Consider the following 14,181-nt stretch of genomic DNA (forward strand, 5'->3'; position numbering starts at 1 on the left):
GAAACAGCAAATAAAACCATGCAGCAAGTAAGACAGAAGGAGCATTTCTCTATTTAATCCTCTTAAACCCAGCTGATTTTTTTTTTTTTACCAAAAAGAAATGTCTTTTTTTTATTTTTTTTTTAAGTTCTGTTACATTCAGTCCCCCCAGGAACAGCCTGAAATCACCTCAGGAGAAAGCTCAGCTCACCTGGCTGCTCTTCAGCAGATTGAAATGACAGACAGGACCTTATCACTTGTCAGATCAACCACTCAATTGATGTATAAATACAGAAAATGCATTATTTCACACATCACTGAGGTGTATAGATGCACCAACAGGCATGTATCCCACAAACACATCTGTCCCTGGCTATTCTTCAGGAGAAAAGAGTTTTTCCCACTAAAGCTTTTAGCCATGGAATCCAGTCCCTGCACTGGGGTGTTTATGATGCCAGAATGTAAATCTGCAAAGATCTCTGGTGCTGCATGAAGATGCAGGATTATTTCTGTGTCTGATCTGGCAGTCAGGCCCAAAAAACCAGATTTTTAAGGGTAAATAAAAGCATTTTGGAGGCCAGGAGAGAGTCTGGAGCGAGCCAGTTGGGAGGGATTATCTGCGGATACTTCCTAAAGAGACCACCAGGTTTCCAGCTGAATTTGGAGCAGGAACTCAGGGAGTTCATGGGGTAAAAGGCCTCTCAGGTCCAACAAAGCCAGCAGCAGCTGGGACTGAGCCCAGGACTTACACATTCTTCTCTGAGACAGTCTGTGCCACCAGCTCGTAGATGTGAGCCCCCGTCGCCGACATGGAGATGACGAAGAAAGCTTTGTTATCTGCACCAACACAGGGAAGGGAACTGAAACTTCCCAAGAACTTCACAAATTCACTTCCCAAAAATTCCTACATAACCCCAGCCCAAAGCAAGGAAAAAGTCCATGAGATCACTTTCCAACACTAAAACAGAAACACTGACCTTGTCCTACCAGAGAAAAGTGCCCTCAAAGGAAAAAACCCATTTTGGAAAAACTCCATTTCTCCTCTTTTCCCTTCTAATAATTTCCAGAGTGCTTTTCCTCTAACACAATCAGAGTACTTTCATTTAGAAGTCTATTTAAAACTCAAGCAAATGCCTATTACTGATGCAAAGAAGTTAAACAGCTCATCCATACTAAGCACGATGTTGGACAACCAAGAATTAAGCCTACGCAGTTTTCCATGTTCTGCTCTGAAAATCTACACAAAATCATCTTCCTCAACTGAGCTAATCTTTATTTTTGGCTTCTCTCTTTGCTTTCTCAGTGGGCTGCACTGACCTGTGGCCACCTGGCGAACCAGCACAGTGTTGAGTTTGATGATGGGGCTGAAGGTGTGCTTGCTGTCAGCTGTGGACGCCAGGATCTTGCTGTGGCACTTCAGCACCAGTTTGTCATCTTGTTTCTGCAGCAGCACCAGGATGTCCTCCAGCAGCAGAGTGTACAGATCTGCCCAGAATGCAAAAAAAGAGCCCAGAACGAGTTAAAAGATTGCCATCAGAAAGCAGAAAGCTGCATTTCTGATTACTCATGCAGAGGCAGCAATCAGTGCTGTGCCATTCCAGGCAAAGCTTGCAAATCTTCCTGGTGAAAACTCCAGCAGAAAGCTACAGATGGAACTGGATCAGCTCATGACTGACTGCTGTGTCCCTGCGTGGCCCTAACGATACTCCAGCACATCTCAGAATTGACAAGAACAATTTAATCAGCTCAGAGAAGCACACAGGCATTATTAGAGGTGGCAGTAAGAAGCATAATGGGGAGCTGCAGCAGAGCTTTTCCCTCCTCTCCTTCCCAGCAGAGTCCCCCAGAGCCAGGGGATGGGGGACGGCCCAGACTCACCGATGGTTTTGTCACGATTCACCTTCCAGGTCAAGGGCCCTTCATGGAGCATTTTTCTCTTTGTTAGATCCAGGTTCTGTCACCAGGGGAAAGAAAAACAATGAAATTTCCATGGAAGCAAGTCAGGATAAAACACAGGAATGCCAGAGGGCTCCAGTTTGGAGCTAAGCAGCTGAACCCAGGCTGGGAAAAGAAACACGGAGCAGGGAACCCAAAATGCTGTCAGAGATCTGTTTATCATTTTTCCTCTCCCACTGCTCTTTTCCACATGCCAAGTGCCACAGAGTGGGGAATTCTCCCACCAAGTCAAGCTCCTGGGGCATCAGGAAGTCACCTGTTTCCCAGGAGGAGTTTTTCCAACCCCCCATCTTCAGCTCCAGCATTACAACTGATTAATGCTGCAGCACTCGATTTGCAAGTCAAGTGTGCCTACAAATTATTTACAAATCATCCCAATGATCTGACAGGCTTTGTAATGTCAATGGATTCTTCAGGCACTTCAGTGCTTGTGACATTTAGATCTGCAGGCAAGCAGAAGTGACAATTTTCACAATTGGTCCCTTCCAAGTCTCAGAGTCTGCAATCAGTGACAGCGAGATTTCGTGGCTGCCAGAAGTTCTTCCTTCCCTTGCTGAATGCTTGCAAGTTTATTTGGGGAAGGATACATGACACAGTTTTGTAACAAAGTTGAGGTTTTTTAATTCACACTGACTTTGAGGGAGATGGGGAAGCAACCAGCAGGTGACCAGCTTCCAACGAAACTGCAGGGATTTACAGGAGCCATGGAACAGAATATTTTTAATATTGGACTTCAGGATTTATTTGGCTGTGTGGATCTCCCACGTTTTTGTAAAAGCTCTCCTTTAAAAGCCAAATTCACTGTTACACCTCAGAGCTCTCCAAGGCCTCCCCAGCTCCAACAGCATCACTAAGAAATGCACTCACATGAGATAAATATCCACAATAATCTCATTATCCATCAGATATCTCTTCTGGGATACAGTGCTTGAGCTTGCAGGCCATAAAGGTTTGTTGCACAGAGCTGACAAGCTTCAACAGCACCACGATGTGCAGAACTGAGCTGTGAGAGCCACAGAAATCTCCAGGAAGGTGGCAAAACTCACATTTCTGAGACTAACTGTTTTCATTTTCATACAGAAATATTTATGTCCAAAGACCACTTGGCTGTGCACCAGGAGAAGCACAGAGAGAACGACAGGGCTGCAAACTCCACTCACACAGGGCTGCTTTTAATGCTTCCACTCACCCTGAACTCATCCATCATGGGATCCTCGGACTGCTTCAAGTAGGAGAGGTCGAGTCTCCGCTGATAATCCTCCAGGTGCTGCAGGAAATGCAGGGAAATGTCACTGGGAGCAGAACTGCCCAGAGTGGGGTGCAGGAAATGCAGGAAATGTCACTTGGAGCAGGAGAACTGCCCAGAGTGGAGTGCAGGAAATGCAGGGAAATGTCACTGGGAGCAGCAGGACTGCCCAGAGTGGAGTGCAGGAAATGCAGGGAGATGTCACTGGGAGCACAAGTGCCCAGAGTGGAGTGCAGGAAATGCAGGGAAATGTCACTTGGAGCAGCAGAACTGCCCTGAGTGGAGTGCAGGAAATGCAGGGAGATGTCACTGGGAGCAGCACAAGTGCCCAGAGTGGAGTGCAGGAAATGCAGGGAGATGTCACTGGGAGCAGCACAAGTGCCCAGAGTGGAGTGCAGGAAATGCAGGGAAATGTCACTGGGAGCACAAGTGCCCAGAGTGGAGTGCAGGAAATGCAGGGAAATGTCACCTGGAGCAGCAGAACTGCCCAGAGTGGAGTGCAGGGAATGCAGGGAAATGTCACTGGGAGCACAAGTGCCCAGAGTGGGGTGCAGGAAATGCAGGGAAATGTCACTGGGAGCAGAACTGCCCAGAGTGGGGTGCAGGAAATGCAGGGAAATGTCACTAGGAGCAGCAGAACTGCCCAGAGTGGAGTGCAGGAAATGCAGGGAAATGTCACTTGGAGCAGCAGGACTGCCCAGAGTGGAGTGCAGGAAATGCAGGGAAATGTCACTTGGAGCAGCAGAACTGCCCAGAGTGGAGTGCAGGAAATGCAGGGAAATGTCACTTGGAGCAGCAGGACTGCCCAGAGTGGGGTGCAGGGAATGCAGGGAAATGTCACTGGGAGCAGCAGGACTGCCCAGAGTGGGGTGCAGGGAATGCAGGGAAATGTCACTTGGAGCAGGAGAACTGCCCAGAGTGGAGTGCAGGAAATGCAGGGAAATGTCACTTGGAGCAGCAGGACTGCCCAGAGTGGGGTGCAGGAAATGCAGGGAAATGCCACTTGGAGCAGCAGGACTGCCCAGAGTGGAGTGCAGGAAATGCAGGGAAATGTCACTTGGAGCAGCAGGACTGCCCAGAGTGGAGTGCAGGAAATGCAGGGAAATGTCACTTGGAGCAGCACAAGCGCCCAGAGTGGGGTGCAGGAAATGCAGGGAGATGTCACTGGGAGCAGCAGAACTGCCCAGAGTGGACTGCAGGGAATGCAGGGAAATGTCACTGGGAGCAGCAGGACTGCCCAGAGTGGGGTGCAGGAAATGCAGGGAAATGTCACTTGGAGCAGCAGAACTGCCCAGAGTGGGGTGCAGGGAATGCAGGGAAATGTCTCTTGGAGCAGCACAAGTGCCCAGAGTGGGGTGCAGGGAATGCAAGGACTGCCCAGAGCGCAGCTGCACTGCTGTGCCCAGCCCTTGGGGCTCACTCTGGCCCTCCCACCTGCTTGTTCTCCGACTCTTTGACAGCCTGGTTGACGTGGTTGAGGATCTGGCGGCAGTGATCTGCTGCTTTCTTGACTTTCTCCTTCTCCTCAGGCAGCTCTGCAAGAATAACACCAAGTGGGACAGTGCTTCCAGCAGAGGTTTGGCCAGCCAGCCCTGCAGAGCAGTCTGCTGACCTCAAACTGGACAAAGAGGAGTTAAACTCACAGAGGAGTCACCAACAAAAGCACTGCAACAGTGAGAAAAACGAGATTGGTGACGGGAGAGAACTGATTGTGACCTGCACATCATGACACATAATGCAATTGTTACTCTCCCTTTTTTAGGGTCTTGTGACAACTACTGACAATCATCTGAGAGACCTAAAATCCTCATAAAACCCTTAAAAAATCCTTCCTAAGAGTACAGGCACAGGTGAACCCATCAATTCTCCCCAGCAGCAGCAGCCACACTGAGAATTCACTTAACAGGAACATCAGCCAGTACATCAAAGATAATGGAGTATCACATGCTTTCCTAATTAGGATTAGAGGGAACTTGTAGCTGCAGTCTATTTTTATGAGTAATGAAATTACCCTGCAGCAGGTATCAGATAGTAAAGCTGGGAAGGCATTTTGTGCTGTTATTTATCACATTTTTACCTGTTGTGCTGGAAGTCTCTTTCAGTGTAACAGATCCTAATTCAAACCCCACCCTCTGCAAGAGCATGAGGACATTCTGTGCTGCTTCAGAGGTTTGATAGAGTCACTTATTTCACACTGAATTTCCTTTTTTATTTTCCTAAGGAGGAACCAACACTGGATTTTTCTTTTTATTATTATTTTTTACACCTCCTGTGCAGACAGCAGCAGTGAGGTTGCAATGAAAACGGACACATAAAATTAAAGTGTTATTTGACACATTTACCTAAAAAACCTGCTGAGATGGGTGCCCAAATCCCAGTGGCAAGGCCTTACCTGTGTATTTAGCAATGTTGTCCAACAGAAGGGGGTATTTAGTCAACCTCTGCATCTCTGTGGGGATGATATCCTTCAGCTGCAGCCTCCGGCACAGGGGATTGCTCTCAGCATCCTAAATTTCAACAGCACAATATCTGCATTTGTCATTTTTATTAAGGCCATAATTACCTGAATGCACAACATCTATTTCTCACTTAAACATCTATTACTTCACTTTCCAGTAATTAAATACAAGACAAGAGATGCCAAGATCTATCACCCAGACAACACATCCCCTCTCCAGCTGCAATTACCCAGAGGAAAAGCTCATCACAGCAGCAGTGCCTTCCTCCCCTCATTACTCCCCATGGGCATGGGCCCATCCCCAATCCATCTCAGTCAGCAGCTCCCAGGGAACACATCAGTTTGGGCTTTCACAGCGCAGCAAAACTCGGGATATTTGTCAAGATAATCTCCCCTGCACTCCCAGAGCTCCTCCCAGCCTGTGCTAATGGAGAGAATGTTCTCCTGCAAAAGCCACGTGCACCCAAAGCCCACCCTGGCAGGCAGAGCAGCTGGGCAGCATCTGTCTCCTGCTCCTGGCACTCTGAGCACTCTGCCCCACAGGATTTGGCATCCTTGAGGGAGATGGCACCTCCTGCCTGGGACACTGTGCTGCCCTGCATTCCATCTGTGCTCCCCAGAACCGAGGGCTCCTCCCTGCAGGAACCATCAGGAGAGATAAATACAGGGCTGGACATGGTCCCCAGCTGAAGGCAGCCTTAGCCATGATGTCACTAATAACTGTCATTAATGATCAGAACTTTATCTGGGAGGATTCATTGGGCTGTGCTGAGGTAACTCAAAGCCTGGTGGAGAAAACTCAAAAGCCTGGCGGAGAAACTGAGAGCTTAGGGGAAAAAAATCAGAGCCTCACTGGAAAAAACTCAAAAACCTGGTGGAGAAAACTCAAAGTCTGATGGAGAAACTGAGAGCTTAGGGGGAAAAAACTCAGAGTGTGGTGAAAAACTCAAAGCTTGGTGGAGAAAAACTCAGAGCTTGGTGGAGAAAACTCAAAGCCTGGTGGAGAAAACTCAAAGCCTGGTGGAGAAAAACTCAAAGCCTGGTGGAGAAAACTCAAAGCCTGGTGGAGAAAACCTCAAAGCCTGGTGGAGAAAAACTCAAAGCCTGGTGGAGAAAAACTCAAAGCCTGGTGGAGAAAAACTCAAAGCCTGGTGGAGAAAAACTCAAAGCCTGGTGGAGAAAAACTCAAAGCCTGGTGGAGAAAAACTCAAAGCCTGGTGGAGAAAAACTCAAAGCCTGGTGGACAAAAACTCAAAGCCTGGTGGACAAAAACTCAAAGCCTGGTGGACAAAAACTCAAAGCCTGGTGGAGAAACTGAGAGCTTAGGGGAAAAAAATCAGAGCTTAGGGGAAAAAACTCAAAAGCCTGGTGGAGAAAACTCAAAAGCCTGGTGGAGAAAACTCAGAGCTTAGGGGAAAAAAGCTCAGAGCCTCACCAGAAAAAACTCAAAAGCCTGGTGGAGAAAACTCAAAGCCTGGTGGAGAAAACTCAAAGCCTGGTGGAGAAACTGAGAGCTTAGGGGGAAAAAACTCAGAGTGTGGTGAAAAACTCAAAAGCCTGGTGGAAAAAACTCAAAGCTTGAAGGAGAAAACTCACAGCCTGATGGAGAAACTCAAAAGCCTGGTGAAACACTCAAAAGCCTGGTGGAGAAACCTCCAAGCCCTGTGGCAAACCCACCTGCACGAAGGTCTGGAAGCGCGAATCCTTCTTCTGGCGGGACTTGATGACCTCGAGAGCAAAGGGCTGGTTGCTGCAGAAGGTGGCCGTGGCAAGTTTCAGCTTCTCCTCTGCTGCTCCACTAAACTGTGCCAGAAAGCCAAAAAAGCCAAGTTTAGACAGGCTGGAGCTCAGCACGAGGCACCCTCAGCAGGCAGAGCCACATGGGACTGGGATCACCAGGGAACAAAGGAATTATTGACAAAAGTGAGGAGGCATTTCTGCTCTGGTTTGAGGCTTTGTCTTCCCAGAGGAGACTTTTACATCTCAAACTCTTCAGTTCTCCTGAATCCAGCCCTCCCACATCACAGAATCCCAGACTGGTTGGGGTTGAAAGGGATTTTAAAGCTCATCCCCATCAAGGGCAGGGACACTTTCCACTACCCCAAAACATCTTGAGCACTTCCAGGGATGGGGCAGCCAAATCCCTCCACAAAGATCTCAAAAGTGAAGCCTGCAGCAGCACTATAAACTCCAAATTTACACATTCTAAGATTAGAAATCAGTATTTCTAACCATCTTTTAACTGCACCGCAGGCAACACCAGGCTCACATTTGAGTGTTCCCGAAATAAATCGTGCCACTACATTTTCCAAAATCCCACTCTCACCTTTATGTACCCAAAGTACCTTTCTACTCTACCCACACATCTTAAGGATATTATTCTTGTGCCTTAAATGACTCTTATTCCAGTCAGATGAAAATCCTCTGAGTTCCTCCTGCTTTCCTTCCCCCCTCATCCTCCACCTCTGTTTTGGTTCCAGAACTCGCAGCCCTTCAGCTCCCTTTGCTGGGAATTACCTCCTCCAACCTCTGGCTCTCTTGGTCATTCCATGACACATTATTTTCAAATGTAAGAAATATTAAAAGAATTTTACCCAGGAGAGCAAATCTTCCCCAATCTGGCCAATGACAGAAGTCTCGTTCCTTTTTCTGACAGATTTCATCTGATCGTTCAGTGCCACTTAAAAACAAGGGAAAAAAAGGTAAATTTTATTAATAGTGGTCAAAATGCTGGCTTAATTTTCAGCATTTAACATAAAAGCTATTCTAGGAGAAGATTAGATTTGAAATAATTTCATTAGCTAATAAACAATATCCTGCAACTTAATAAATTTAGGATATCTCATGAAATGTAACTCCTTTGCACTTGTGTCTCACCCGGCTTCAAAGGACCCCTAAGAACCATCCCAAACTCATCTTTTCTGAGGCTCAATATCAGTTGTCTATAAACAGGAATAATGCAGAAGCCAGAAAACCACACAACTGAAGATTCAGTGGCTGAAACTCCTACTGTGAGCAGTCCCTTCCCCAAACCACGAGGAAGGGCCACCCCTCAGAAACAAAGACATCAATCTTCACCAATCTGATTTCTGCTCTCCTCAGGAGCAGTTGGACCATCCCAAACCCCGGCCCATAAAGCTCACTGCTCCCTTCATCAAGCCTGAATCAACAGAGGAAAGGAAAAGGAACACTGGACACACAATTCCTCATCAAAATATCTTTGTGAATCAAAAATGGAATAAGTGTGAGCAAAAGCAAGCCCAGGGCAGTGTTGAAGAATTCCTGAACAATTCTGCTCCATCTCAAGCATTGGGTGAAGCTGCCTCATGTTCCACCACCCCTCAGAAACAAAGACATCAATCTCCATCAATCTGATTTCTGCTCTCCTCAGGAGCAGCTGTACCATCCCAAACCCAGGCCCATAAAGCTCACTGCTCCTTTCATCAAGTCTGAATCAACACAGGAAAGAAACACTGAATGCACTATTCCTCATCAAAATATCTTTGTGAATCAAAAATGGAAGAACTGTGAGCAAAAGCAAGCCCAGGGCAGTGTCCTGAAGAATTCCTGAAGAATTCTGCTCCATCTCAAGCATTGGGTGAAGCTGCCTCGTGTCCCAGGGTCCCTTTGCTTCCATTTTTCAGCCACTGGAAGCCCAAATTCCAGCACCCAGCTGCTCCTACCATGCAGCCCAAGGATATCCTCCAGGTTGGAGAAGATTTTCCTCTTGTCACTGGAGCTGAGGATGCCCTCCCTGGTGACCCTCTGGTAGAAGACGTTGTGCAGGACCTTCAGCGTGCGCACGTGGGCTCGCTCCGTGTAGAAGAGCTCTGGGGAGACAGGGAGAGCAGGAGTGCAGCTGTGCAGCCACAGGGGAGCTCAGAGCAGGGCCCTCAGCAGCATTTCCCTCCCTGGTCCCCATTCCAGGCCCTGCTGGAATTCCATGTCTGAATTGTTTGGAAAATTCCATCGTTTACCCCAAACCAGCAGCTCTGAGCTCACAAATCCACACAGGGGCTTCTGCAGGAGCTGCAACTCAAATCTGCTGAAGTTTGGGAGCAGCATTTCCATCCTCTGCTTCCCAAAAAAAAAAAAAAAACCCAAGCTTTTCTTGTTTTCTTTTACAGAACACATTAAAAACCTGACCTTTCAGTGCCTTAATATTTAATAACCACTTGATATTGTTTATTTTTCCTCTAAGGATCGGATCAATCTCACCTCAGGTTCTTTCCCAGAAACAAGCAGGGGTTTCACACCTAAGAACTCTTCAAACCAGAAGTTCTACAATTCTCCAGTCACAAAATCACTGAAGAAAAACCTGACTGTAAATTTTAAGAACTTCAAAGCTCCAGGGGAAGGTTTCAGCTCTGAGCTTGGCCGGGTAGGACAGAACCCCCATCTCACCATTTATCACCTCCTGACGTTTGATTTCGTAGGGTTTGAGCCCCATCAGCACCTCCCTGCTCACAAGCTGCTGCCAGTTGGGAGGGTCCATGTCCATGTCAAAGTCATAGAGCTCATCCTCACTCTGCACATCTGCAAAGCCAACACTGTCCACCCTGATGGGAGGAGAAAGAGAGTGAGTTAATTCCCATTCCAGGGAAAAGCTGAGTACATCCATCAGCTTTATGAACACACTGTCCCTGCCAGCTGGGGGCTGTTTGATGCCTGAACCTCTGGGCACATTCTCTAATTCTGCCCTTTACAGACTGACTGTTCTGGCAGTGTTTTCATAGCCCTCCTTCTAATGACACAGATCAAATCATTTGCAGTCAGACATCAAGGCAGTGAAAAGGGCAGGTTACAGTTTCTTGCCTCAGTCTATCTGCAGGTACAGAACCAACAGCAACACAGGTTGAAAAGGAAAATAGGGATCTCTACTCCCTAACCCCACTGCCATCCATCCAAATCAGTGGATACAGCAATCACTCTGCTCCACTCACAGATCAAAGGGGTATTTTTGCATGTGACTCACTCCACCTGCCCCACTAATGGCTGCCAGGGTCTGATTTCATGTGTTCTTAAAGAAAAGAGATCATGCAGACAACTGTGCTGCCTCAGAACAAAGAGCACTGCTGCATTCTGCTTCGTAACTGCTTGAAATCCAAACAAATTCAGTCAAGTTCAAACATTTCTCAGCACACTCACTTGCGAAAAGGCTTCGGTGTTCCCATGTCAACCACCCTGCAAGGAAGGAAAGGAATCATTAGGGAGCTTCTGCCTGAATTTCTCCCTGCTCACAATGGAGGGCTGAGCTCCGAGGCAGAGTATTCTGTCCCCTCTCCTGGCAGTTTTCTATCACAGCAGAGAAAAAAACAAAGTTTCCTAATTCTACAATATTTAGCACAAACAATGTCACTGTGGTTTTATGCACTCAATTCCAGCAGCCACTGTCACACTGACATAGGTCACTCTACACTGATCTTTCCCAACCCATTCCAAGCTTTCCTGACTCTCTCCCAAGGCTCCCTCAAGCCCCCAGAGTTACCTCTCAGCCTCTCCCTCCTCCTCCTGCAGGTTTTCCAAAGGAGATGGGAACTCAAAGGTGTTGTTGGGCGTGCGGGGGGTGCCATCCATGGACTCACTGGCGGGTGGGGCTTCCCCAGGCTGCTTCACACCTGGACACAGGATGGATGTGGAAGGTGAGGAACCAAGTTAGAGGACACCTGAGAACCTCCCAGCCTCTCCAGAGCCTCTTGATTCCAGCTTCAGAGCTGGAGGAACTCGATTGCCAGGGTGGTAAGAACAAAAAATCTCAGTGACAAAAGCTTCAGGTGGCACCTGCTGGGTTTTTCCTGTTGGATGATCCAATGCCACCCTGGCAGAACCCACTAACAACCACTGCTGCTCGTGGCAGGATTCCCTAATTGAGGAAAGTTAATTAAGGTGAGGAAGAGCAGCTCGAATGACATCAAAGCATTGCCTAATTGGCCCAGCTCGTTGCATCAGTGCTCTGCACATCCTGTTCACAGCACACAACCTTTAACCACTCTTCACTCCGCCCTACCTGTGTCACTGTCCTTGCTGCCCTCTGGAGAGGCAAAGGGCCCCACTGCCAGGGGGGACATGGGGTTGGCAGGGGGGTAGGGGGCATCTGTGCCATCGCTGGAGGAGCCACTCTGCCGTGTCTTGCTGGCCTCGGGGGGCTCTGGGCTCACAGAGGAGGCTGTGGGCGAGTGCTTGGGGTGCCTGGGCTTCTGCATCTCCATGGCCCTGCCAACTGGACAGAGAGAATCATCACCCTGCTGAAAGCACCCTTCCGGTGCTCAGAGGAGCAGCTTTGCAGGGACAAACAGGGCTGTGAGTCCTCGAAGCTGGGTTTTGTCAAGAAGTTAAAAATCACTCAGTCCTAATGAAAATCACTCAATTCTATTAAAGAATCACTCAGTCTCACTGAAAATCACTCAGTCTTACTGAAAAATCACTCAGTCCTACTGAAAATCACTCAATTCTATTAAAGAATCACTCAGTCCTACTGAAAATCACTCAGTCCTACTGAAAAATCACTCAACTCTACTGAAAATCACTCAACTCTACTGAAAATCACTCAACTCTACTGAAAATCACTCAATCTTATTGAAAAATCACTCAGTCCTACTGAAAATCACTCAGTCCTACTGAAAATCACTCAGTCCCACTGAAAATCACTCAGTCCCACTGAAAATCACTCAATTCTATTAAAGAATCACTCAATCCTACTGAAAATCACTCAGTCCTACTGAAAATCACTCAACTCTACTGAAAATCACTCAACTCTACTGAAAATCACTCAACTCTACTGAAAAATCACTCAACTCTACTGAAAAATCACTCAACTCTACTGAAAAATCATTCAGTCCCACTGAAAATCACTCAGCCCCACTGAAAATCACTCAATTCTATTAAAGAATCACTCAATCTTACTGAAAATCACTCAACCCTACTGAAAATCACTCAATCCCAGCCCAAAATTCCATTCCACACCCCCTCAGGGTGAGACAGGGCTGGAAGGGAATTGAGAGGAGTGGGGTCCAAACTGGGAGGACTGGGGTTGGGAGAGGCAGGAGGGGTGGGATGAGGTTTAGGGGTGAAATGGGGTTCCTGCAGGGATTTGCTGTGGCTCTCAGGGCACAGGGGGCTCCTGGGCTGACATACTGGCACTGCTGTCGTGTCGGCTCGGTCTCCTCGGGGGGCCCAGGATGTTGGGGAAGCCTCTCCTCTTCCCTTTCTCCTCTCCTTCTTTCTCTTTCTTGATGCTTTGCTGCAGAAAAAGGAAAGCAAACTCATCACTCACTGCCTCAAACCCAGCTGTTTACTGAGATTTTAATTAGCTCTTTAAGGGAGAGGACACAAAGCTTCAGAAAGGTTTCACACTGTTTCACCTTTTTGGTTAGTGCAGAACTGCTTGAAATTCTCTTCATATTTCAAAGGAAGCTGAAATGCTGATGAAAATAAGCAGCTCCTGTGACCAGATACACCCCCATGCTGTGGGAGACACGGGATCACACCCACAGGGATGAAGTTTTGGTGGAAATAATCATTATATAACTGGAAAAGTGGGGGTGGCAGGGAGGAGAGCTCTGCTGCATCACAAACCAGAAGGGTTTGGGTAAATTTCTCCAGAAAAAACTGAAGTAAACAAGGCAACAGCTTTAATGAGAGCCTCCTGTGGTTCAAGGTTGTGTTCTATGAAATATTCCTCACCCAAAGTTTTAATAACAGCCAAAACCAAGGTGAATTCGGGGGCAGAAATAAAGGAAATAATTCCAATTACTTCCAACTCACGCCTCTACCAACAGATGCAGAGCCCAATTTCAGCTCTTAGGTTTGCTGTGCAGCTCAGCAACCCCAGACCCTCTTGAAACACAAAAATCACACCCATTTTGACATGTTTTCCTGCCAAACTGGGGGTTGAGTTGGCCAGGGCAGCAGTACCTTGATCTTTGGCAGGAATCCAATCCGGCCCCGCTTCTGCTCCAGGTTCCGAGGCTCTTTGACTTTCACCCCCAGGTGTTTCATGTAGGTGAGGATCACATATTGCATGGTGGAGCTGCCAAACACACAAAAAACCAGGGAGCTTTAGGAGGAAAATATTGGGGAAATACATTGAGCCAATAAAATTTAGGTCAAGGGCCAAGGTTCTGTGGAGAAGTTCATTTTTAAATTGAAGTGATGAAATGAAGGGAAATAATTTCCCAGTGATAATGGGAAGGCTCAGCCAACAGCAGAATTTATCATTTTTTTAAATTTAAAAATCAGGGGACTTAATTATTTATTATTTATTTTTTATTTTTTTAATTATGGAGTAAATAAAGATGGAATATATGGATGGGGAGGCTCTGCACAGGGTGTCTCTGGGAGTGTCCAAGGCCAGGCTGGAGCACCCTGGGACAGTGGAAGGTGTCCCTGGCCATGTCAGGGCTTGGAATTAAATCATCTTTAAGGTCCCTCCCAACCCAAATCATTCCATGATAAAGGCACAGAAAGGAGGTGAAAATACAGTTCCCAGGAGGTGAAAATCCAATTTTGAGAATTACACAGAAGGTCCTAAAATTCTACACTA

At 47.3% G+C, this 14,181-nt stretch overlaps 1 protein-coding gene across 2 annotated transcripts in view; it reads right to left on the reverse strand.

Moving 5' to 3' along the window:
• Positions 1-14,181, reverse strand: part of ARHGEF12 (Rho guanine nucleotide exchange factor 12) — a 96,988-nt gene that overhangs the window by 16,404 nt on the left and 66,403 nt on the right. For both annotated transcript variants that reach the window (XM_059867369.1, XM_059867368.1), the window contains 15 exons: positions 13,554-13,668; positions 12,774-12,879; positions 11,647-11,859; positions 11,128-11,257; positions 10,788-10,823; positions 10,044-10,198; positions 9,323-9,469; positions 8,234-8,319; positions 7,317-7,442; positions 5,574-5,688; positions 4,616-4,716; positions 3,125-3,202; positions 1,858-1,933; positions 1,297-1,464; positions 729-816 (listed from right to left, as the gene is read on the reverse strand). In XM_059867369.1, coding sequence (XP_059723352.1) covers positions 729-816; positions 1,297-1,464; positions 1,858-1,933; positions 3,125-3,202; positions 4,616-4,716; positions 5,574-5,688; positions 7,317-7,442; positions 8,234-8,319; positions 9,323-9,469; positions 10,044-10,198; positions 10,788-10,823; positions 11,128-11,257; positions 11,647-11,859; positions 12,774-12,879; positions 13,554-13,668 — 1,740 coding nt within the window. The remainder of the gene's footprint in view (positions 1-728; positions 817-1,296; positions 1,465-1,857; positions 1,934-3,124; positions 3,203-4,615; positions 4,717-5,573; positions 5,689-7,316; positions 7,443-8,233; positions 8,320-9,322; positions 9,470-10,043; positions 10,199-10,787; positions 10,824-11,127; positions 11,258-11,646; positions 11,860-12,773; positions 12,880-13,553; positions 13,669-14,181) is intronic.

Source organism: Haemorhous mexicanus, chromosome 24, assembly GCF_027477595.1.
Source record: "Haemorhous mexicanus isolate bHaeMex1 chromosome 24, bHaeMex1.pri, whole genome shotgun sequence".
Taxonomy (NCBI): Eukaryota; Metazoa; Chordata; class Aves; order Passeriformes; family Fringillidae; genus Haemorhous; species Haemorhous mexicanus.